The sequence below is a fragment of the Neophocaena asiaeorientalis genome, unplaced genomic scaffold, assembly GCF_003031525.2.
Source record: "Neophocaena asiaeorientalis asiaeorientalis breed wild unplaced genomic scaffold, Neophocaena_asiaeorientalis_V1.1 scaffold241, whole genome shotgun sequence".
NCBI classification, from domain to species: domain Eukaryota; kingdom Metazoa; phylum Chordata; class Mammalia; order Artiodactyla; family Phocoenidae; genus Neophocaena; species Neophocaena asiaeorientalis.
Genome location: NW_020172287.1, coordinates 461,366 through 486,593, shown reverse-complemented (window position 1 = coordinate 486,593; position 25,228 = coordinate 461,366). Strand labels below are relative to the sequence as shown.

The 25,228-nt window shown below is 44.4% G+C and overlaps 1 protein-coding gene across 2 annotated transcripts in view; it reads right to left on the bottom strand.

Moving 5' to 3' along the window:
* Positions 1-16,847: 16,847 nt before the first annotated feature.
* RASGEF1C (RasGEF domain family member 1C) overlaps positions 16,848-25,228 on the bottom strand; it is a 32,207-nt gene continuing 23,826 nt past the window's right edge. For both annotated transcript variants that reach the window (XM_024765005.1, XM_024765016.1), the window contains 3 exons: positions 23,903-24,026; positions 17,369-17,441; positions 16,848-16,872 (listed from right to left, as the gene is read on the bottom strand). In XM_024765005.1, coding sequence (XP_024620773.1) covers positions 16,848-16,872; positions 17,369-17,441; positions 23,903-24,026 — 222 coding nt within the window. The remainder of the gene's footprint in view (positions 16,873-17,368; positions 17,442-23,902; positions 24,027-25,228) is intronic.

The window sequence follows — 25,228 nt, the reverse complement described above, 5'->3', positions numbered from 1 at the left end:
CATCAGTTGATGGACCTTTGGGTTGTTTTCACTCTTTGGCTGTTATGAATAATACTGCTATGAACATTCACATACATGTTCTTGTGTGAATGTCTATTTTCATCTCTCTTGAAAATGAAAGTTCTTATCACTTTAGAGTTCTTATCACTTAGAGCTCTTATCACTTTCTGAAATTATTACTGGGCCTGCTATTTATTGACCGTATCTACCAGGGCCAGGGTTAGGGTACAGTGAGTGAAGAAGCACTTATCTCAGGTACAAAATATAAGAAGCATGACCCAAACCTCAGTCATCAGCATAAATACTATTTTTATGCAATATTTTAAAAAATCAAAGATAGGATCCGTCAAAGTGCTGGAGCCTGAGGCAAAAGGGAAAATCAAATCCTGTCTCTATTTAAAATGTTGATCTTTTGTTCCCCATGGATTTTTTGCCTTAGTTTTGATTTTTTAAAATATTGCATTAAAATATTATTAATCTTGATGGTTGAATTTTGAGGCACTACTTTACATTTTGCATGGAGGAAAATGCCTCCTTTGCCTTAGTCCCCTCAGGGTGTGAGTACCATGGGTGCTCCATCTCCAACACACACAGAAGGCTCTCAGGAAGCTCATGTCTGGCTGAAGGAAAGGATTGTCTGTGAGCAGGGGGTATACAGTCAACTTTGAATTTAGGGCAAGCTCTCAAGCTGTGAGGCCACGGCTCCCCTGATGCCCTTCAGAACCCAAGGTGAGAGGGACTGAGGCCAGTCCCCAGGGAGGGCTGCTTGATGGAGAGGAGGGAATAGATCCCAGGGCATTGTGAAGAAGAAATGGACACAGATCTGTGAGCAACTGATGCGGGGAGGTTGGCAGAGGAATTTTACCGTCCAGTTAGGCATCTGATATCTGGCATTGAAGGTGCAGGAGGCCCAGCATGGCTTTGGGGACAGGTTGGCTGGGACTGCCTGCTCTACAGATGCATGCCTGAGCCGGGTTGGGGGTGCCAGAAGAAGGGCGCCTCCCTGGTAACCCCATGCAGCACTGGCACCAGCTTTGGTCTTTGTGAGACTCCAAGCAGACAACTCAACAAGGCTGCAACCCAGGTGCAGAATTTAACCAAAGGGGAGACAAAAAACTCAGTAAACAAGATAAATATTTTAATGCAGTAGTAAAAAAAATTAAATTGGGAAACTATTGTCTATATACTGGCCACCTGTTTTTGTTTTTTTAAATAAAGTTTTATTGGAAACTTGGCAAAAATTAGAGAATAAAAGCCCCTGGTGCTGGCCATAGCATCACAGAAGGGCACTCTCATGCCCTTTCTGGGGTGCCCTGGGTGTCCTGGGATGGCAGTGGCTTTTAGCAGGGCTCTCTTTGACTGTTTCTTTCCCTCATGACTGAAAGGGCTGGGTATTGACACAACCCTTTTGGAAAGTAATTGGTCGATACTTACTAAAATTTAAAACCCACTTCTCCTTTGGAGCTATCATTGCATTAAAAAAAATCCATTTAGGGACTTCCCTAGTGGTGCGGTAGATAAGACTCCATGATCCCAGTGTGGGGGGCCTGGGTTCAATCCCTGATCAGGCAACTAGATCTCACATGCACGCTGCAACTAAGAGTTCACATGCCACAAATAAGGAGCCAGCGAGCCACAACTAAGGAGCCCTTCAGCCGCAACTGAGGAGCCCACCTGCCGCAACTAAGGAGCCCACGAGCCACAACTATGACCTGGCACAACCAAGTAAATAAATAAATATTTTTAAAAATCCATTTAAGTTTTTATATCAGATCCCTGTATTAAGTACTCCCATTTAGCATGATTTTAATTTCTCTTGTCTGGAATGTGATTGATTTATCTTCTACATCCCTGAGCAATCATTTTAGGGAGAGAGGAGAATTATACCAAGGAGTGGGATCACTGGTTTATAGGAAATATGCACACAATTATTCAAAATACTGCTAAAGCATTTGCCAGCATGGCCAGCACACATAAACTCCCTCATCAGCAAATGAGAGGCCTCATCCCCTCACATTCTCATCAATATTTGATATTATCTACCTTCCTAACTTTTTTTTTTTTTTGCTACGTTGTGTCTTCACTGTTGCGCGCTGGCTTTCTCTAGTTGCGGTGAGTGGGGGCTACTCTTCGTTGAGGTGCATGGGCTTCTCATTGTGGTGGCTTCTCTTGTTGTGGAGCACAGCCTCTAGGCACGCGGGCTTCAGTAGTTGTGGCATGCGGACTCAGTAGCTGTGGCTCGCGGGTTTAGTTGCTCTGCAGCATGTGGGAACTTCCTGGACCAGGGCTCAAACTCGTGTCCCATGCATTGACTGCTGGATTCTTAACCAATGTGCCACCGGAGAAGTCCCTACCTTCCTAAATTTTGAAGTTTGGGCATAAAAGTGCCCAAACTTCATCTTGGTTTTAACTTGTTTTTTTCCTGATTCTTAGAGAGTTTTGTTTTTCTTTCTTTTTTGTATTTATTTTTCTTAATTGAAGTATAGTTGATTTACAATATTATATTAGTTTCAAGTGTAAAACATAGTGATTCAATATTTTTATAGATTATACTCCATTTAAAGTTATTATAAAAGAGTGGCTATATTCTCTGTGCTGTACATTACATCCTTGTATCTTATTTATTATATACATAGTAGTTTGTATCTCTTAGTCCCCTTCTCCTATCTTGATCCTCCCCTCACTCCTCTTCCCATTGGTAACCACTAGCTTGTTCTCTGTATCTGTGAGTCTGTTTCTGTTTTGTTATATTCATTCATTTTATTTTTTGATTCCACATAATAAGTGAAAGCATACAGTACTTGTCTTCTCTGTCTGACTTATTTCACTAAGCATAATATCCTCCAGGTCCATCTATGTTGTTGCAAGTGGCAAATTTTCATTCCTTTTTATGGCTGAGTAGTATTCCTTGTATGTGTATACCACATCTTCCCTGTATGTATATACCACATCTTCTTTATCTATTCATCTGTTGATGAACACTTAGGTTGCTTCCCTACCTTGGCTACTGTGAATAATTCTGCAATATTGGGGTGCATTTATCTTTTTGAATTTGTGTTTTCATTTTCTTTGGATGTATACCCAGGAGTGGAATTGCTGGATCATATGGTAGCTCTATTTTTAGTTTTTTGAGGAATCTCCATACTGTCTTCCACAGTGGCTATACAAATTTACATTTACACCAGTTGTGTACTTGGGTTCCCTTTTCTCCACATCCTTGCCAACATTTATTATTTGTTGTCTTTTCGATGATAGTCATTCTGACAGGTATGAAGTAATATCTCATTGTGGTTTTGGTTTGCATTTCTCTGATGATTAGCGATGTTGAGCATCTTTTCATGTGCCTGTTGGTCATGTGTATGTCTACTTTGGAGAAATGTCTATTCAGATCTTCTGCCCATTTTGCAATCAGGTTGTTTGTTTTTTGATATGATGTTGAGTTGTATGAACTCTTTATATATTTTGGATATTAACCCCTTATCAGACATACCATTTACAAATATTTTCTCCCATTCAGTAGGTTGTCTTTTTGTTTTGTTGATGGTTACCTATGCTGTACAAAAACTTTTAAGTTTAATTAGGTCCCCTTGTTGATTTTCCCAGAACCACTTATTGAAGAGGTTCTTTTCCTTATTTTATATTTTTGCCTCCTTTGTCATAGATTAAATTTCTCTATTCTGTTCCATTGATCTATGTGTCTGTTTTTGTGCCAGTAACATACTATTTTGATTACTGTAGCTTTGGAATATAGTCTGAAGTTAAGGCACCTCATACCTCCAGCTTTATTCTTTTTTTCTCAAGATTGCTGTGGCTATTCTTGTTTTGTTTTTTCTTTTGTGGTTCCATACAAATTTTAGGCTTATTTGTTCTAGTTCTGTGAAAAAGGTCATGGATATTTTCATAGGGATTGCATTAAATCTGTAGATTGCTTTGGGTAGTATGGACATTTTAACAATATTACTTCTTCCAATCCATGAACATGGGGTATCTTTCTGTTTATTTGAAACATCTTCAATTTCCTTCATCAATATATTATAGTTCTCAGAGTATAGATCTTTCACTTCCTTGGTTAAGTTTATTCCTAGGTATTTTATTCTTTTTGGTGTGGTTATAAATGGGATTGTTTTCTTTTTTTTTTTTTTTTTTTTTGGCGGTACGCGGGCCTCTCACTGTTGTGGCCTCTCCCGTTGCGGAGCAACAGGCTCCGGACGCGCAGGCTCAGTGGCCATGGCTCACGGGCCCAGCCGCTCCGCGGCATGGGGGGGCCTCCCACACCGGGGCACGAACCCGTGTCCCCTGCATCGGCAGGCGGACTCTCAACCACTGCGCCACCAGGGAAGCCCGGGATTGTTTTCTTGCTTTCTCTTTCTGATAGTTTGTTTTTAGTGTGTAGAAAAGCAATCGATTTCTGTATATAAATCTTGTATCTTGCAACATTACTAAATTCATTTATTAGTTCTAATAGTTTTTTGGTGGAGACTTTAGAGTTTCCTGTATATAGTATCATGTCATCTGCAAATAGTGACAGTTTTACTACTTTCCTTCCAATTTGGATGCCTTTTATTTCTTTTACTTATTTGATTGCTGTGGCTAGGATTTCTAATATTATGTTAAATAGAAGTGGTGAAAGTGGGCATCATTTTTCTGTTCCTGAATTTAGAGGAAAAGCTTTCACTTTTCATTACTGAGTATGATGTTAGCTGCGGTTTTGTCGTAAATAGCCTTTAATATGTTGAGATATGTTCCCTTTATACAAACTTTTTGAGAGTTTTTCTCATAAATGGATATTGAATTTTGTCAAATGCTTTTTTCCTGCAACTATTGAGATGATCATGTGATTTTATCCTTTGTTTGTTAATGTGGTGTATCACATTGATTGACATGCAGATATTGAACCACCCTTGCATCACTGGAATAACTCCCATTGATCATGGTGTATGATCCTTTTTCTATATTGTTGAATTCAGTTTGTTGGTATTTTGTTGAGGATCTTTGTATCTATATTCATCAGAGATATTGGCCTGTAATTTTATTTTATTTTTTGTAGTGTCTGTCTGGTTTTGGTATCAGGGCAATGGTAGCCCTGTAGAATGAATTTGAGAGTGTTTCCTCCTCTTAAATTTTTTGGAATAGTTTGAGAAGGATTGGTATTAACTCCTCTTCAGATGTTTGGGAGAATTCCCCTGTGAAGACATCTGGTCCTGGACTTTGGTTTGCTGGGAGTTTTTTGATTACTGATTTGATTTCTATACTAGTAATTGGTCTGTTCAGGTTATCTATTTCTTCCTGACTCAGTTTTGGAAAATTTGTATGTTTCTAGAAATTTTTCCATTTCTTCTAAGTTGCCAATTTGTTGGCATATAACTGTTCATAGTATACTTTTATGATTGTATCTATGTATTATTGATTGTGATTTCTCCTCTTTTATTTCCTATTTTGTTTACTTGGTCTTCTCTCTTTTTTTCTTAATGAGCCAGGCTAAAGGCTTATCAATTTTATATTTTCCAAAAAATCAGCTTTTGGTTTCATTGATCTTTTCTACTGTTTTTTTCTTGTTTCTATTTTATTTATTTCTGCTCTGATCTTTGTTATTTCCTTCCAGCTCTGGTCATCAGCATCCTACTCCCACACTGCCACCTCACAATCAGTCAGTCCCCAAGTTCTGTCAATCCACTTCCTTAGCACTGTCTGTTCCCATCACTTCTGCTCCATCCAATCATTCATCCACCCAGCCATGTTTCTCTCCTTCACTTCTTACCCTCTTTCTCAGTTCCTTGCTGACCTCCTTGTCCTCAGCTATACCTTCTTTTTCACCTAGCACACTGATCATAGGACCATATTTCTGGAAAAGAATGTGACCTTGTTAGGGACTGTGACCCTTGGATCTCAAGGACTTAAAGGGCAAAAGCCAAACACCTCTTTGTGCATTAGCCACCAACTTTGCTTTCCGTCCCCTACTCTTGTATCTGCCATTTAGTCACAAGACTCTTCCCAGAGCTCAGCCTACTCTTTGAAAGATAGTCATGCTGGGTATAAGATTCTTGGTTGACACATTTTTTTCTTTCAGTACTTTGAATGCATCATCTCACTACCTACCTTTGATTCTGATGATGTTCTCTTGTACATGATAGGCTGGGGTTTTTTTGCTGCTTCAAAGATTTTCAAACTTTTTTCTCCTTCTCTTTCAGAATTTTTACTATGATATGTCTGTATGTGGATGTCTTTGAGTTTATCCTAGTTGGAGTTTGCTGAGCTTCTTAAATGTATAGATTAATAATTTTCATCAAATTTGACAAATTTTTAGCTATTATTTTTCGAACAATTTTTTCTGTTCCTTTCTCTCTTTCCTCTCCTTCTATTCTTCCCATTATGCATATGTTGGTGAGATTAATAGAATCTCACATTTCTTTGAAGCCCTGTTTACTTTTTTTATTCTTTTTTTCTCTTTGATCTTCAAGTTGTATAATCTGGATCAATATATCTTCTAGTTTGCTATTTCTTTCTTCTGCCAGTTCAAATATACTCTTGAGCCCTTTTAGTTATTTTTTCACTTCAGTTATTATGCTTTCGACCCCAGATTTCCATTTTCTTCCTCTTTATAATTTTATATCTCTTTATTTGTATTCTCTGTTTGATGAGACATTGTCATCATATCAACCTTTATTTCTTTAAGCACGGTTTCCTTTAGTTCTTTGAACATATTTACAATGGCTGCTTTGAAGTTTTTGTCCGTTACATCTGACATCTTGGTCCTCTCATAGGTAGTTTGTGTTGTCTGCTTTATTTTTTCCTTATGCATGGGCAGATGTTCCTGTTTCTTTTCACATCTTGTAAATTTTTGTTGGAAACCGGAAATTTTAGAAAATATATGTTAACAAATCTGGATACTGGTCTTCATCCCCGCCCCCCACCCCCAGCCTAGTTGTTGTTGTTTACTTGTTTATTTGTTTGGTGACTTAGGTGGACTGTTCTAGTGAAGTAAATCTATTTTGCTGGCAGTGTGAAGCCTTTGATGTTGCTCCTCAGAGGGTGCAGTCTTGGGCATGTGCACAGTCACCCTGAGATGACGGTGGCTTTGGCAGGGTTCTTTTTGACTGTCTCTTTCCCTCATCTCTCTGTTATCTGTCTTTCTTTGTTGGTATCACACCCATCTGTTAAGCTCCACTAATTCTTGGATGATTTTTCTATTGCTTTTGACAATGTCCTGGGACATATACTGTTCCACAGTCTGGTCCAATTAAATGCAAGCTCCCTTCTCAGGGGTAGTTTTAAAGGTCAATTTTTGAGTTTTGTTCTGACCCCAGTTGGGTTCTTCATCACTGCCTTTTTCCATGGTTCTTTCTGGTAACCTAGGTGTTTTATGGTTTAGCTTATAGTTCTTATGAAGCTACTAGTCTCCTACTAATTGCTTAATTGCAATTAAGCTAATTGCTTACAGAAATTTCTATTGTGCCCTTAGGCTTGAAATTTGCTACATTATGTTTCAATAAAGTAATTTCCTCTGGGTAAAGCTTGGGAGTTCTCTGTTCTTATGGCTTCCCTATCCCTGGGCAAAGTCTCTGAGCCACTGCTCCATCATGGGTAATGGGGACAGTGACCCACTTTCTCAGAGTGATATCTTTGCTTTATGGGCAGAGCACTGTGTGGGGGCTGTAGCATCTGGTCTCCTTGGCTTGCCTCTCCCAGCGTGGAAACTTCACCTTACAAGTGAGCTGGGGTGAGGGTAATCAGGGCTCCAACATTCTCTGACTAAAGCACCTGGGATAGAGTTTCCACTCTATGAATAGGAGCTGGTGGAGGAAGGGAGCCTCTGACTTCTCAGGTGTACTAACTCAGGGTTTAACCTTTGCAACATGTAACTGGGGTGTGGGGATGAGAAATACTGGCACTGTGTTCCTCTTGGGGAGATATGGTAGCCCTTGACTGGACTCTGGGGGGAGAAGGAGCCCTGTGTTCTTGGCTGCACCTGCCTAGAGTGGAGCATCTATCATGCTGAGCTGACAGTGAAGAGTGAGGAAGTGGGTTCAAACACCATAAACTTTCACTGTTCTTACTGAGTTTCAGTAGATTTTCTTAAATAAGTTTTTCTTCATTTACTCTATGCTCTTAAGACAATTTACAGAAACTTAAAAAAAATCATTTTCACCACCTATGCTTGTTTTACTGGGGAGTGGGTCCCTGGAGCTCCTTACACGACCATTCTAGAAGTGGAACTCCTCCCACCTGCTCTTTGAGATTTCTGCTTCTGATGCTTGAAAGAGACTCTTCATCATCACTGCTCTGAGAAACTTTTCTGGCCCTGCCCTCCCCGTCCTCTTTCCCCAGGTGTTTCCTCCTCTGGTAGCCCCAAGTGTTTGGAATCATATTACTTTGGAAGGAGATAACCTTTGAGAGATAAACCTATCTTTTGCTGTCCCTGCACTTCCCCATTTCCCTGCTCATTATTCTGGGTACACAAGCCCTCTCAGGTTTGGGAGCCTCATTCTACCTCCCACAGTGATTTACTGTAATTTTTTTTGGTATAAACCTTGAATGGAATTTTATAATTTGGCTTTAGAAATTATTATTATTTTTGCGGTACGCCGGCCTCTCACTGCTGTGGCCTCTCCCATTGTGGAGCACAGGCTCTGGAAGCGCAGGCTCAGTGGCCATGGCTCACGGGCCCAGCCGCTCCGCGGCATGTGGGATCTTCACGGACTGGGGCACGAACCTGTGTCCCCTGCATCGGCAGGCGGACTCTCAGCCACTGCGCCACCAGGGAAGCCCCTAGAAATTATTTTTGAAATTAATTAAAAAAAATCAAAGTACTGCTTGAAAATAATCTATAGTGTTAAAGGGCTTATAACAAAGGTCAGCTATCCCTTTTCTCCCCTTGCCTTCCTTTTTCCATTCCCCAAGAGCACTCTGGGGTAATGGTTAGGATGGTCACACCTGCCAGCGATCCCTCAGAGCAGGCTTTTCCAGGAGTTCCTGCCCTACTTGCTCCAGTCTGCCCTGTTGCCCCATGTCTTCCCTTGTTCTCTCCTTGCATTGTAGCCTATGATTGCTGGTGCTCATCACCTTTCTTATTTCCTTATTTGGCACACATATCTTGCAGCAGGAACATATCCTGATGTTATTAAGTGTTGGCAAGGATTTGGGGGCCCCCTGAATCTTGTTGGTGGGGATATAGACTGGCAAATATTCTGGAAAGCAATATTCTGTGAAATTAAGAATGTATAGATCCTGTCCAGTAATCCCACGTGCATAGAAATCTCCCACAGCTAGAAGCTGGAAGTCTTCACTCTTCAGATTCTCAAATACACACTCTCTCTGTGTGTGAAATTTTAATCAATTTAATTTTTGGATAGGTAATACATTGCATAGTTTAGAAGCAGAAAGTCTTTTTCTATCCACCCAGTCCACATCTCCCAAAGTTAACTATTACTAGATTTTTGTGTATTTTAAAACGTTTAAAAAATTTTAGAGACTTTGAATGTAATATAAGCAAATATAAACATATATTTCTTTCCATCCATTTTTACACAAATGCTAACATACTATACATGCTTTTTTATACCTGTATCATATAGTGGGTACCTTTTTATATCAGTAGGTAAAGAGCATCCTTATTACAGCTGCACAGTATTCTGTGGTAGGGCTGTGCAGTGATTGATTTAACAAGTTTCCTATTTATTGACACTTGGGCTGTTTCCAATCTTTTTCTGTCAAACAGTGCTGTGATGAATAGCTGTCTGCAGGCTTATTCATTTGGAGGTGTACAAGCATGATGGTAAGATAAATTGCAAGAGATGGAATAACTATGTCACAGCATACACATATTTGCAATTCTGGTGAAAATTGCCAAATTCACTTCCATAGGACTGTATCAATTACACTCCAAAGAGCAATGTGGGAGTGTCTGTTTCCCCATCTTTGCCCGCACAATTTTGCAATTATTAGTCTGTCAATCTAAGAGGTGAAAACAGCATACCAATGTGGTCCTCTTTTGAGTGAGGTTGAACATTTCTGTCATCCCTGAGCATCTCTTCATACATTTGAGTCATTTGCATTTCTTCTTCTACGAAACTGTTTTTTTATCTCCTGCCCATTTTTCTATTGGATAGTCAATCTTTCCATTTTCTTTTGAATCGTCTTTGGTCATACGTTTCCCCCACCCCAAATTTCCCCGGAACTCCTCCCTTTGAGGTTGCTGTTTACCTCTCTGCTGCCCAGTGTGAAGGTCAGCTCTTGGTTCTTGTCTTATTTGAATTTTCAGTAGCACGGGACACAGCTGATCATCCCTTCCTTCTTGAATCTCTCTTTATCAGCTTTTGTCTCTTCTTTGGTTTTCCTCTTAACTTCTAGAAACTCCTTCTCAATGTCCTTTGGTGGATCTGCTTTATTTCCCCAACCTCTAAACATTCGAATGCCCCAGGGCTCAGTTATCTTCTCTCTGTGCCCTGCTCTCTAGGTGTTTTATCTGTGCCCCTGGCTGTAAAACAGCCTGCACAGGGAAGCCCCCCAGATTTATATACCCAGGCCAGATCTGCCCTCAGAACCCCAGAGTCATGTCATTCCAATTCGTACCCGACACCTTCACTGGGTTGCCTAATGAACATCTCAAACTGAGCATGCTCCAAATCAAATTCCTGATTTTCCCCTTTAATCCTACTCCTCTCCCGGTTTCCCACAGCTCAGTAAATGGCAGTGCCATTCCTTTATTTGCTAAGGCCCCCAAACCTTGGAGTCAGTCTTGACCTTTCCCTTTCTCTCACATTCGACTCCATCAGCAAATACTCTGAAGGTTTTACCTTCAAAATATATCCCAAACCGGGTCATGTTTTGCTACCTCCACTGTTACACTCTGGCCCAGGTTACCTTATTCTCTCGCCTGCGTCCTGTTAGCGCCTCCTAGCAGGTCTCCTTGCTAAGTGCCTGCGTGTGTGAGATCCAGTGATTAACTATAAAGACAGACCTAGACAGAGAGGTTGTATATATTAGTGTTAAGAGATCTTAATTTAAACCACACTGTGCTCTACCCTGATGTATTTTATTTATGTTTTAATGCAAAAAGGCAAATAATTATTGAAGTAAATGAGATGTAACTGTCCACAAAAGCAGTAAGAGTAAGTAAATTGGCTGAAGAGCTTTCTGCATTGCTATGCTGCACTAATATTATTGCTGACTTAGCTCCTCACTGTCAGCCTGTCCAGTGTGCATGCAGAGGCCAGGAGAATGCACCAGTCTCCCACTTGGGCTCCAAGAAGGAGTTTAGGCATGCCTCTTCAGCAGGTGGGGGCTCTCTAGGTTCTGGGCTAGGCTGGGGAGCAAAATCCACCTGCTGTCACAGGAACAGGAATAATGTAACCATTAGTTACTTCCTTATTATGCAAATACTGTGCTAATCAAATTTTTTTCCTTAGGATAAATTACAAAAGTAGAATTATTGGGTTAAAAGGTATCAAAGAAATCTTTCTAAAACGGACCATGTTTTCTAAAACTCTTATATTAGTCTGGGTTCTCCAGAGAAGCCAATAGGAGAGATAGATAGATGGTAGGTAGATAGATAGATAGATAGATAGATAGATAGATATAGATGATGGGTAGATGATAGATAGATGATAAGGAATTGGCTCATGTAATTATGGAGGCTGAGAGTCCCAAGATCTGCCATGTGCAATCTGGAGAGTCAGGACAACCAATGGTGTAAATTCCAGTCCAAATGCAGAAGAACTGTGTCCCAGGTCAAAAATAGGCAGAGAGCGAGTGAATTCTCCGTTTTCACCTTTTGTTCTTTTCAGGCCTCCAACTGATTTGGGTGAGGCCCCCTCACATTGGGGAGGACAATCTGACTTACTGAGTCCACTGATTCAAATGTTAATTTCATCCAGAAACACCCTCACAGACACACCAGAATAATGTTTGACAAAATATCTGGGTACCCTGTGGCCCAGTCAGGTTGACACATAAAATTAACAATTACATCACCTCCTAAAACACTTTAGTGTCCCTCCTGCCCCAATCCAGAGCTCCAGGGTAAACTCCAAGCTCCTTGGTCTTCCCCAGGTGAGGGGGTTGTATTTCACCATATGGCCTCTGCAAGTCTTTCCTGCCATTGCTCTCTGCCCCCGACACACTGGATTCCTGTCTCCGCCGTCTCTCTGCTGATCTTTTCCCCAGCTTGCCCACTTGGTAGAGGTCTGTTGGTGGGGGTTCTAGCTTATGCCTCAGGTCTGTTCATTCCCAGTTAATTTTCCTACTCTTCTGGTCTTGCCTGGAGGCCCAGCATTGGATATCTAAGGCAGGGTCAGGCTCTCTGCTCAGCCTGAGGGCAAGGGCCTGGTTGTGCTGAGAAGCATCTTGTGTGTGTATTTTAAGATCTCTCTGGATCTGTTCCCTGGCCGAGGGATCTAGGGCTCCCATCTGAGTCCTGAGAGTGAAAAATGGAGCCATTTTCACTGAAGACGCTGTGTACTGGGACGTGACCCTTACAGCATGGATGCCGGTGGCAAAGGGTAGCATGATGGGGAGCGTGGGGTGAGGCCTGCTGTCTTCTGTTGCTGGGGAAGAGGCACAGCTGTGCCCAGCAGAGCCCACAGAGGGGTGTGTGCAATAGGGGAGCGGGGAGGTTGTCTTGAGCATAAATGAGACAGTAGATGCACCAGGGGGCATGAGGGGGCTCAGCAACCCTCCAAAGAGGAAGGGGCAAGAGTGGAGGAAAGATGTGTGTCATTGTGTCTGTGCTGGTAGGAAGACCCAGAGGCCATTTGGAGGCCCCCTTGGCTCCTCAGCACCCTGAGCAGCAGAGCCTTGCTGGACAATGGACCCTGGTAGGCCCAGGCTCTGTTCCTGCAAGCTGGGTGTCTTTGGGCAATGGCTTTGCCTTTCTGAGCCTCCGTTTTGTCACTTGGCAAGGGGGATGGTGATAGCACCTATCTCGTGGGATGTGTCAGGCTGTATATAAAGTGCCAGATCTGGGGCTTAGCACCCATGATGGAAGCATTTCAGTTTTGGGGTGAACTGGAGCTTCCAGCTGAGGCACACCCTGACTGTGGCTCTTGACTGAGTTATCTGGCTCCCTGCTCCCTTGACTCATCGATGGGGTGGTCAAGAGTTAGAGACTGTGGAGGGCACTGCTTGGGCGTGCTGTGGGTGGGGTGCCCCTTCCTTGGGAACCTCATATGAGCCCTGCAGCATGGGGGATGAAGTGCCCTGAGGTCTGATACCTGCCTGTGGTATCTGAAGGACGAGGGGCCACACTGGTGGCTGTCTGTCTCTGAGTTGTTAGGGTCTGTGGTGTTCTGGGACAACTTTGGATACACGTTTGAGAATCATCCTGGGGTTGTCTGGGATCCTGCCCTGGAGGGCTGTCAGGTGGATAGACAGGCCTCCACAGAAGCCTGGCTGAGTTCCCGGGATAAGTCACTGGTCACTGGCCACAATGGAGACACCCGCCCCAAGAAACTAGGGTGGGTAGGGAAGCAATGTAGGGGGCAGGGGCTTCAGCGGACCCACAGATCACCCATATGAGATGAATTGATTCTGAACCCCAGCCAGCACCAGGGGTCTCTGAGGCAAACCCAAGACAGGGACATCTTCCTGTCCTAACCCCCCTGTTCCTTCCCTGGAGGGCTCAGAGAAAAAGTGCTAGACAAAAAAAGAGAGACCACAGCCATGGCCCTTCCCTGGCCTCCTGTGCACAGTGGAGCTGTTGGTCGTCCCGGAGCCCTGAGGCCCAAGTGCCTGCTGTGTGGCTCAGCTGGGCGGCCTCAAACCTGCTGTGTGGCAGGGATCTGTGTCACCTGGCACCAAACTGGGCCTCACGGGCCTCACTCTTGGGCACCACCTGTGTGGCTGACACCTGCCCCCCAGGAATAGACTCCAACTGCTGCATCCCCTGTGGGCCATCTGACCTGGCCATAGGGACTGAGGCCAGGACGGCAGGAGGACAAAAGGGCCTCTACAGGGAAGGGCCTGGAGTCCTGGATGTGACTAAGGAACCATCCAAATAGCTGTGAGCAGGGCACCATCCCTCTCTGGGCTCCGAGGCTGCACCTGGAGAAAGGGCACCAAGATCCCCACCTGCGGAGTTACTGAGAGAAGCCCCTCCTCCTGGCCTGGGCACCCGGGGCTTGTTACCAAGTGGGTGCTCAGCGAGGCGGGGAGCAGGGCCCCTGGGATGAACCTAAGACACAAACACACTCAGCTTGAGTCCCCTTGGCCCTGTGATCTCTGTGGGGCTGGCCATGGGCTGCCTCCTTCCCTCCTTCCCTGGACCCTCTCCCAGCTGGGGATGAGCCCAGGCCTCACACCACCATCCTCACCTGACACCTATTCTGCACTGGGCCTCTGAGGGGCTTGCAGACTAGAGGGAGCAGATGTGGGTGAGGGGCCTGCATGTCAGGAACCTCTGCCCAGAAGGGGGAACTTACAGCTGAGGTTGCAGCTCCGACTAGATCAACAAGCTCAGGAACAGCATGCCAGGCAGTGGGAAGAGCAATTGCAAGGCCACAGAACTAGGAAATAGGAAATAGCCTCAAGCCTGGGGGTGGGCCTCTATCAGCAGTGACATGCTTGACTTGCCTCCCACCTAACCTCCAGAGTTTCAGCTGCGGGCCCTGTACTGCTTCTCCAACATCCTTTCTTCATGCTCCCCATAGCCTGGAGGAGGCTGCCGCAATCTCCCAGTATGAGATGGAGAGGACTGCGATGGGTATGGCTGAGCTGAGGAATTTGGAGTCTGGCCTTGGAGAGAGAGCTGGGATCCTGGGCCTGGGTGAGGGATTGCATGAGGCAGGGGGGACAGTGGCCAGCTGCCCCCAGCCCCTTGACCTCACGTGCTGCTTCCTGAAACTCAGCATTCTGGGGTTTCCTCATAGGTCCCTGAACTGAGTGTCTCAGGGGCAGGGAGCTGGAGCCAGGTGACCGGCAAGGTCGGGGCCCATGGGTAGACTGGGAGCCCCCTCCAGAGTGTCCTGTCTCCCTGTGGCTGGGGAAGGATATAACCTCCTCCTTCCCGGGCAGGCCTCCCAGAGCTCCATGGGCATCAGCCCTGGACCGGCCATCACATGTCTCCAAGGCCACTAACCCCCTCTGTGCCACTTGCCCCTGCTCCTGACAGGCAGTGCTCAGTGTGACCAGGATGCAGGGACAGTCCCTGCTGATGTTTGTAGGGGTTTTGTCTAATGTTGCCCCAGACACCAAGGGAGTGTGTTGGGTAGGGACGAGGGGATCAGGAGGTGCTTCTAGTCAGCTCCTGGAACCCCCCAGGACTCCTTGGGTTTGGCACCAGGGCCCCACCCACATCCCTGTGGGAGCTAGATATGGTGTGAGGCAGGGTGGGAGCCTGGGTTTGGCTGAAGCCCAGTTCCTGCTCTGCTACCCACTCCACTACTCACCCTCTCTAGGGTCTCAGATGGAAAGGGGTGGGCTGGTCTGGTGCAGAGCAGATCCCATTCAACCCTAACGTGCAGCATTCTCATGCCTCTGTCAGGCTGCAGGGCCCTTCTGGGGCCTTGCTGAGGTCCTGGGTTCATCAGGCAGAATTCCTCGAGTTGGGGGAGGCACCTGTGGTGCTGGTTGCTCTGGCTTTGCCTGTCCCTCAGGTGGGACCCAAGGCCACACTGCCAGGACAGAGGTGTCAGGTCCTAGCTGAAGGGGGCCTAGACTCTGAGAGTCCTGACATGGTCAGGAGCTGGCCAGGATGCATCAGTGCACCTTCAACACATCACTCTGCCCTCAGGCCCTGACCAGCAATGGGGGTGTACATCACGCTCCCTGACTTCTTGGCTGGGTGATGTGGTCACTTGCCAGGTCGGGGCTCAGCAGCTCCACAGCCCCTCCACTTCCTGGCCCAGAAACTTGGCTCAGTGTGTGAAGGGCTGGGTGAGAGCCCCAGGGGAGGAGATTCATGGTGGGCTGAGGGTCCTCCCTGGATTCATCACTCCTTGCGCAAACAAGAGAGGTGTCTGGCCTCACACAAGGCTGTCAGTATCCATTCACCGGAGCTTACCTAGCATCTACGGCACACCAGCTCCTTTTAGCAGGACATGGGGTTTATGGAGTAGAAATAGCCACCAAGTCCCCCTCCTGAGTTGTGGTCACAGCATTCCTGGGCCTGAGCTGGGAAACTGCTCTGCATCCTGGCAGAAGCCCACGGGTGAGAGACATGAAGTGGATGTGGATACGCAGGGTACACCAATGTGTTTATACCAACTCTAAAATGTACAATGTACTGTACACACTGTTAAGTCTGTGACTCAAATTTGTCCTGCTGACCAGCATTATAGTGGTCACCAGAAAGCTATCCCGATACCAGCAGGATACAGAAAGGGGGTGTATGGGGCTGCAGAAACCAGCCCATCTCAAGGGGCAGGGTCAGGTCCATCAGTAGAATGGCAGAGGCCACTGGTGGGCTCTGGTCCTTCTCACGTCATGGTGATGTTTGCTGGAGATACAGAGGCTCCCAGGCCATCTGGAGATGGACCGGGTGTCTGTCTCCATGGCACGAGTCACCCACTGAGAGCAACACTGCAGTCACCCAAACCCTTGGGTCATCGCTGAGGACAGACTGACCAACAATGTGAGCATCACTGTCCTGAAGGTAGGGCCCCTGAGGCACGTGCCACCCCTGTGTTTGGAGGCTCTGGGCCCTTCCAGGGCTGAGGTTCCACAAAAGGTGGAGAAAGATCTCCTGTGCTGTGTGGTCACTGTGATGGGCACCAGGCCACAGGGTCACAGTTTGCAAAGCAGCGAGGCACCAATGCCTCCTCCTCCCACTGGGCTGGCTCGGGCAGGGCGGCAGAAGGCTTCTGCTGGCTTCCTCTCCTCCTCCCCCCTCTCCTCCTCCTCCAGCTCAGTGCTTTTCACGTCTTCCCCAGAATAGAAGACCTGCAGATTTAAACATGCCGAGCGAGGGTGGTGAGAGCCTGCTGGCCCGGCCCGTGGTTATACTCCCGTCCAGCCCCCCACCCCACAGGGGCACGTGCAATCCTCTTGGCTCAGTCCTTAGAGCCCGCCGCTGCACATCATTTCCAACCTCCGCTCGGCTGTGTTAACAGGCCGAACAAGCAGGAGGTGGTGTGTGTCTCACTTTCTGGCATAAGAGCATGGACTGGGGTTCCAGGCCCTGGGGCACACATCTCAACTGCCCACGGGGCAGCCTCCAGTCGTGGGGGATCGTGGTTCCAGCCTCTTCTCCCTACCCCAGGCTTAAGTTCCTCCTCCACCTCTAAGACCCTGGTCTGACCTGCCCCCTCCCCACGGAGGGGCTCCCAGGAGGCTGACAACCGAGTGTAGATGAAGCCCCTCCACTCTGTCTCGGCCCCAAGCGCCCCACCTGCTCCCTCCACCTGCCTCCCACACTTGTCTTGGCACAGAGACTCACCTTAGAGATTTCCACCTCTCTTTTTCTGTTTGGTTCTCTGGACTCTCACTTTCATAAGAAGCCAAATAAAGACCTAGTCAGAAAATGAAGTGATATTATGCATTTATGAGCCATGACAATAACCTCTTCTACACCCAGAGTCTCACCTGCTTTTTGTTTTTAAATTAAATTGTTGTTGGGAGGTAACTGTAGATTCACAAGCAGTTGTAAGAAATAATACAGGGAGATCCGTGTATCTTTTACCCAGTTTCCCCCAATGGTAACCACTTGCTAGACTATAGGACAGGATCATCACCAGGATTTTGGCGCCGACACAGTCAAGATATAGAACATTCCATCACCACAAGGATCCCTCATGCTACCCTTTTATAGCCACACACACTTCCCTCCCATCCCCACACCTCTCTTAACCCCTGGCCACTACTAATCTGTTCCCTGTGTCTATATTTTGTCATTTCAAGAATGTGATATAAATGGAATCACACAGTATGTAACCTTTTGGGATTGACTCTTTTCACACTGTAATTCTCTAGAGATTCATCCATGCTGTAGTGTGTATCAGTGTGGTTCATTCCATTTTGTTGCTGAATAGTATTCCATACCATACTTTGTTTAACCATTCACCCACTGAAGGACATCTGTATGGTTTCCAGTGTTTGGCTGTGACAAATTAAGCTTCTGTAAACATTGGTGTATGAGTTTTTGTGCAAACTTGTAAATTCATTTCTCTGGAATAAATATATGCCCAAGAGTGTAATTGCTGAGTCACATAGTAGTTGCATACTTAGTTTTATAAGAAACTCTTTGTCTGGTTCTACATCCTGAAGATTTTCTCTTGCTTTTTTTTTTTCTAAAAGTTTTATAGTTTTACATTTTACATTCAAGCCTGTGATCCATTTTGATTTAATTTTTGCATAAAGTGTGAGACTTAGGTTGAAGTTCATTTTTTGCCCTATGGATGTCCAAATGCACCTGCACCATTTGTTGCAAAGACTATCTTTCCTCCACTGAATTGCTTTTGCATCTTTGTCAAGAATCACTGTGGGTCTCTTTATGGGTCCTCTATTCTGTTACATTGATCTATGTGTCTGTCCTGCAAGCACTGTAGGTATTCAAGCTATATTGGCCTTAATATTGGGTAGAGTGATTCCTCCTGTTTCATTCTTCTTTTTCAAAATTGTTTCAGCTATTTTAGTTCCTTTGCATTTTCATATAAACTTTAGAATAATCTTGTCTGTATCTATAAAAAATCTTCCTGGAATTGCATTAAATCTGTCCTGAAATTTGGAAAGGAGAACTGATATCTTTGCTATGTTGGAGTCTTCCAATTTATGAATTCATGTCTCTCCATTTATTTAGATCTTCTTTGATTTCTTTCATCAGCATTGTGTAGTTTTTAGCATACAAATTCTATACATGTTGTGTTAGATTTATACCTAAGCATTTCTTTTTTGATTGATTGTAAATGATATTGTATATTTAATTTCAGTGAACTCATTCATTGTGAGTACATGGAAATAAAATGATTTTTGCTTGTTTATTTTGTATTCTGTGATGCTTGCTGAACTCATTTTGTTCTAGGAGTTTTTATGGATCGCTTGGGATTTTTTACATCTTCTGCAAATAGGGGCAGTGTTAATTCCTTTCTGATATGTATGTCTTTTATTCCTTTTCTTGCCTTATTGCACTGACTAGGTCTTCCACCAATGTTGAATAAGAGTTGTGAGAGTAGACATCCTTGAGTTGTTACCAATCTTAGTGGGAAAGCATTCCATCTTTCACCATTAAATACGATGTTAGCTGAAGGGTTTTTGTAGATGCAATTTATCAAGTTGGTAAATTCCCTTCTATTCTTATTTTTCTGAGAGTTTTTACCATGCACGGGTGTTGAAATTTGTCAAATGCTTTTTCTCCACTGATTGACACAATCTAGTTTTTTTTTTTGTTCTTTGGCCTGTTAATATGGTGGATTATATTGGCTGATTTTCAAATATTGAATAGCCTTGCATTTCTGGAGTAAGGCCACTCGGTCATGATATATGATTATCTTTATATTTTGCTGAATTATACTTGCTAATATTATACTTGCTAATATTTTCTTAAGGATTTTTTGCATCTATATTCATGAGGGATTATCTGGGTAGAGTGTATTATCTGTACTGTCTTTGTCCAGTTTTGATATCATGATAATGATATCATAAAATAAACTGGGAAGTTCCCTCCTCTTCTTTTTTCTGAAGGAGATTGTGCAGAGTTGGTGTTACTTCATTAAATATTTGGTAGAATTCTCTAGTGTAACTATCTGGGCTCAGACATTTCATTTTGGCATGTTTTTAAATGAAAAATTCAATTTCCCTATTAGCTATAGGGCTATTCAAATTATCTATTTTATGTTGAGTTGTGGCAGTTTGTGTTTTTTGAAGAATTGGTCCATTTCATCTAAATTGTTAAATTTACATGCATAGAGTTGTTCATAGTATTTTCTTACAAGTCTTTTGATGTTGGCAGAGTCTGTAGTGATACCCTGTTTCATTTCTGATACTGGCAGTATCTGTCTTCTCTCTCTTTTTCTTTGTCAAGAAGTTCTTTGCTAGAGGATGGAAATTTTATTGTGCTTTTCAAAGAACCAGCTCTTCAATTAACTTTTAAAAATTGTTCTGTTTTCTGTTTCATTGATTTCTGCTCTCTTGTGCTCTTATTTCCTTCCTTCTGCTGACTTTTGGTTTATTTTGCTCCTCTTTTTCTAGGTTCTGGGGGTGGGAACTTAGATGATTGATTTGAGGTGTTTCCTTTTTTTTCTAATGTATGCATTACATGCTGTAAAATTCCGTCTCATCCCTGCTTTAGCTGCACCCTGCAAATTTTGATAGCACTTTCATTTAGTTCAATTTAAAAAAAAATTTCCTTGAGACTTCTTAACTCATGGATTATTTAGAATTGTGTTGTTTAGATTATAAGTGTTTGGACATTTTCCAGTTATCTTATGTTATTGATTTCTAGCTTGATTCCACTGTGATCACATGCTGTGAACACATGCTGTATGATTTCAATTACTTTAATTTGTTGCACTTAGGATATGGTCTATCTTGGTATATGTTCGTGGGCAAATGAAAAAAATGTGTATTCTGCTGTAGTTGTATGGAATGTTCTATAAATGTCTATTAGATCCTATTGTTTGATGGTATTGGTGAGTTCTGCTATGTCTTTGCTGATTTTCTGTCTAGTTGTTATATTAATTGTTAAGAGAGGGTGTTGAAATCTCCAAACTATAATTGTGGATCTATTTATTTCTCCTTTCAGTTCTATTGGGTTTTGCTTCATAAATATTGCAACTCTGTTGTTTGGTAGATACACATTTAGGATTGCTATATCTTCTTGGGAGACTGACAATTTTGTCATTACATAATGTCCCTCTCTGCCTCTGGAAATTTTCTTTCCTCTGAAGTATACTTTATCTGATATTATTATTGCCATTTCTGCTTTCTTTTGATTAATGTGTCCCCATCCTTTTACTTTTTAACCTGTCTACATCGTTATATTTGAAATGAGTTTCATGTAGGCAGCATATAGTTGGGTCACATTTTTAATTTATTCTGCCAGCCTCCGTCTTTTACTTGTTGTATTTGGACCACTTACATTCAATATAAGTATTGATATGTTAGAGCTTAAGTCTGCCTATTTATTTATTATTTTCTATTTGTTCTGTGTTTTGTTTTTCTTCTCTTTCTGTGGGTTACCTGAACAGTTTTTAGAATTCCATTTTGACTTATCTACAGTAAATTCCTAAAGGATATTTTCACTGGATATAGAATTATGGGTTGGCAGTTGTTTTCTTTCAGCACTTGAAAAATGTGCCACTGCCTCTGGCTATGGTTTCTGATGGGGAACCTGATGTCATTTGAATTGTTTTTCTCCTATAGGTAAAGTATCATTTCTCTCTCAGTGCTTTCAAGATTTGTTTCTTTTTCTTTAGTTGCCAGAAGTTTGACTATGATGAGTCTTGGTATGGTTTTCTTTGGGTTTATCCTGTTTGGGATTCACTCAGCTCCTTGAATCTGTAAGTTTATGTCTTTTCCACATTTGGGAAATTTCCAGGCATTACTTCTTTAAGTACTCTTCAACCATACCCAATTTGTCCTCTCCTTCCCAGACTCTGACGACATGAGTGTTAGATCTTTTGTTATAGTCCCACTGGTCCCTGGGGCTCTGGTATAGTCTATATTTTTCTCTGTTGTTCAGATTGTAAAATTTCTATTGTTTTATCTTCCAGCTTACTGATTCTTTCCTCTGTCTTCTCCATTATGCTGTTGAACATATCCGTTCAGTTATTATTTTAGTTATTGCACTTTTCAGTTCTAAAATTTCCATTTGGTTCTTCCTTATATCTCCTGTTTCTCTGCTGAGATTTTCTGTATTTTCACTTGTTTCAGGGAGCCTGAGACTGACTGGATTGCCAGCATGCCCTGTCAGGGGAGGTCTGATGGAGCTGAGGGCAGGGCCAGGCTTTTGTCAGAGGCTTTTACCATCCCATTTGGGGCCCAATACATCTTAGGTCCCTTCTCTTGAATTTCTCAGCTCTTTTGGGGAGGTAGAGGGAAGGATAGGAAGAAGAGAAGGTCAAAAGGGAAGGTGCTTCTCTCTAAGGGTATTCCAGAAGGGCCAGGATTTTATTTGCAAATTCATAGCTGTCTGTCTGACTGGCACACAGCAGACTCTCTAGAAGTATTGTTGACTGAAAGAGTGAATGAAATGCCCCCACCCCACCTCTGCCCTTCCTGCCTCTAGACTCTCCCCACCTCTCTCCTAATGTGCCTTTGACAAATTTTATTGCCCAAGTTCCACTGGGTAATGACAACAGTCATTATAATAACTAGTGTAGTACGTTGAATAATGGGTCCCAGAGATATTTAGGTCCTAATCCCCTGAATATGCCCTTTTGGGACTTCACAGATGTGATTTAGTTAAGGATCTGGAGATGAGGAGATTATCTGGGTGGGCCCTAAATGCAATCACAGGTGTCCTTATAAGAGAGAAAGGGGGAGACGACTCCAGAAGGCAACATGATGATGGAAGCAGAGGCTGGAGTAATGTACTTTGAAGATGGAAGAAGGGGCTACAAGCCAAGGAATTCAGGCAGCCATTAGAAGTCATAAAAGGCCAAGAAATGGATTCTCCCACCAGAGCCTCCAGAAATAACCAGCTCTGCCAACACCTCTATTTTAGCCCAGTGGAACTGATTTCAGACTTGCTAACTTCTGTAATCATAAGAGGCTAAATTTATGTTGTTCTGAGGCACTAAATTTGTGGTGATTTGCCACAGCACCAGTAAGAAACTAATACAACTAGTATTGATTGAGTGCAGTCCTGTGGGCTTTGCTTGTGTCATGTCAATTAATTCTCACCATGGCCCTGGGAAGTAGTTTCTCTCATTACCTCATTACCTACCCTTTATAGATGCAGTAGGTGAGGCTTAGAGAGGGTGAGAAAGCTGCCCAGGGTAACACAGCTTCTGGGGAGGGAGCAGCCAGGCTGGTTTATCCATCAGGCTGCTGAGCTTCTCATGTACGTGGGGTAGGGGAGACTCCAGATATGGATGAGACCCCCCCAAATTACTGGCTCCAAAATATAAAAAATAAAATGGCAAAAGTGAAAGTATTAACAATTCAGAAGCAAGTCATTAAAAAGTCCTTCCCCCTAATTTTTTATTTTTGGCAGAAAATGTTTTCCTGGGCATGGGTGTGGGTCCCTGTGTAAAACGCCTGCCATGACAAGGAGCCAGGCCTCCTGTGTGCTGAGCAGGGTTCTCCCAGGTTGGTACCAGGGCATCCTGCATCCAGAGAGCAGCTAACCATGGGGCCACTCTGCTCCCCACAGGGCCCATCAACTCAGCCAGATGACTGTTTGCTTCTCCAGCACTTTCTCTTCTGGAGGAGGGAGCTCCAAGAGTATGCTCATTTAGAAAATTCATAAGCAAATCTGTTGTGTCTGACAAATGATCGGATGGAAATACTGGCTATTTAAGGGGACAGACATCAACAGTGCTCTGGAGAAAGGATGCCTCGTTTCATGCTGGTGTGTATTACACATGAACACACACACATACACAGGTACGCACTCACACACACAAACATGCGCATGCACACACCAGTTGTGGAAAGACCCATGGTCAGCCTAGTACTTTGCCACCCCTACATGAGCCCTGGAAGGGCTGTTTTTATCATCATGCCCACTTTCCTGATGAGGAAATTAGGGTCAGACGTCGTTCAGATTTACAATGTCCAATGGCATCCAAACTGTGCCTGGGGGAAGCCTGGCCTTGGGGGCCCAACCTGCAGCTCCTCGGGCCCTGTCCTGTGCTCTGGGGGTAGCAACTATTCAGTTGGGGGATGCAGACTTCCCTGCTTCCTTGCAGACCTAGCACACATGGGCGTGGTGCATCCCTGCTCAGAGCAGGGGCCCTGAATGGTGATGTGACCAAGAGATCACCCGCGGGTTCTGTGGCTGGGGGTCAGGGAGGCCATGGGGCTACCTTACCATCCTCGCTGAAGATGGGAGCAGTGTGCAGGTAGTGGGTGATGCTGGGGTCTTGCTCGAAGGGACACTCCACTTGTTTCCATGTGATGAACTCTCCTACTTGCTTGGCCAGCTCCAGAAATTTCTGCCAGGGACACAGAGACACAAAATGATGCACCCTGAGTGCCTGGAGGTCACCTGTGACAGTGGGGCCGGCCCTGGCCCAGTGTCTCTCATCATCCCCAGTGAGGCCTGCCTCTAGGGTGGGCAAGGTGGGACACGGGGCAGAAAAATGATGGAATAACCCATCAGGAAATCTGGACGTTTGTCACATCTCTTCATTCTCTCTGAAGAATTTGCTATGCCCAGCACCTAGGGTTCACCTGTCCCCCTTGTCATGGCGAGAGAGCAGCCTTGGGCTATGCCATCAGCAGGCAGTGCATTTAGCTAGAGGTGACTATTACTTTAGTTTCATTCTGTTTATTTTTGTGGTTATCTCAACTAATGGCAAGAGATATATCCCTACTTACAGCAACTTTGTTTACATAGAGAATGAGGCAAATACATTTAAATAAATGTATTTAAGTAAAATTTAATTCATTTAAGTAGAATTTTAATTGAGTAAAATTTAAGTACATTTATTTAAGATTTTAAAAACTGCTAACTTAAAGCAGGATTTTAAATACAAAGCTGTGACTGGGTGAGAACCCCACTCTGTGGCATTCTTTGATCAGCCTTGGTGTCTGCCCCCAGTCCCCACTGCCCATGCCCCAGGATCTGGGGCCACATGAGTACCTGTCTTCTTGCCCCTCACTGCTCCCCCGCCCATCCTTCCACCCAGGCCTTGCTTCTGAGGACCAATTCAAGAAAGGCAAGAGACAGAGACAGAGTGTGCGTTGGGACCAACTGGAGAGTGAGCTCCCAGGCCCCCTTGGCCCCTGCAGTCTCTCCCAAGCCCAGCCTCTTCCATGTCGCCTCCAGCCTGGACTGCCCCCTGGGATGCAGAGCCCAGGCATCCTGCTGGACTGGGCTTCCTCCAGCTATGCCGGCCCCTAGGGGTAACCAGACCTGTGGGCAGCATGTGAAGGTCTGCTGGGGTGTCCATGTGAAGCCCCACAGCAGAGGCAGCTCCAGGCCAAAGGGCCCAGGCATTCATTGTGGGCCCTGTCAGCAGGAGACACGTGCAGAGCCTTTGGCGGGCCATGTGGCATGTCCACTCCTCCTAGCCACTCTGTGTGGTCATGGTGGCAGCCCTGTTTCACAGAAGGAGAGACTGAGACTTGGACAGAGTGAGGGGCTGGCCCAGGACTGGTGTCCCTTGGAGCTGGAGGCTGAGTGGGGCAAGCA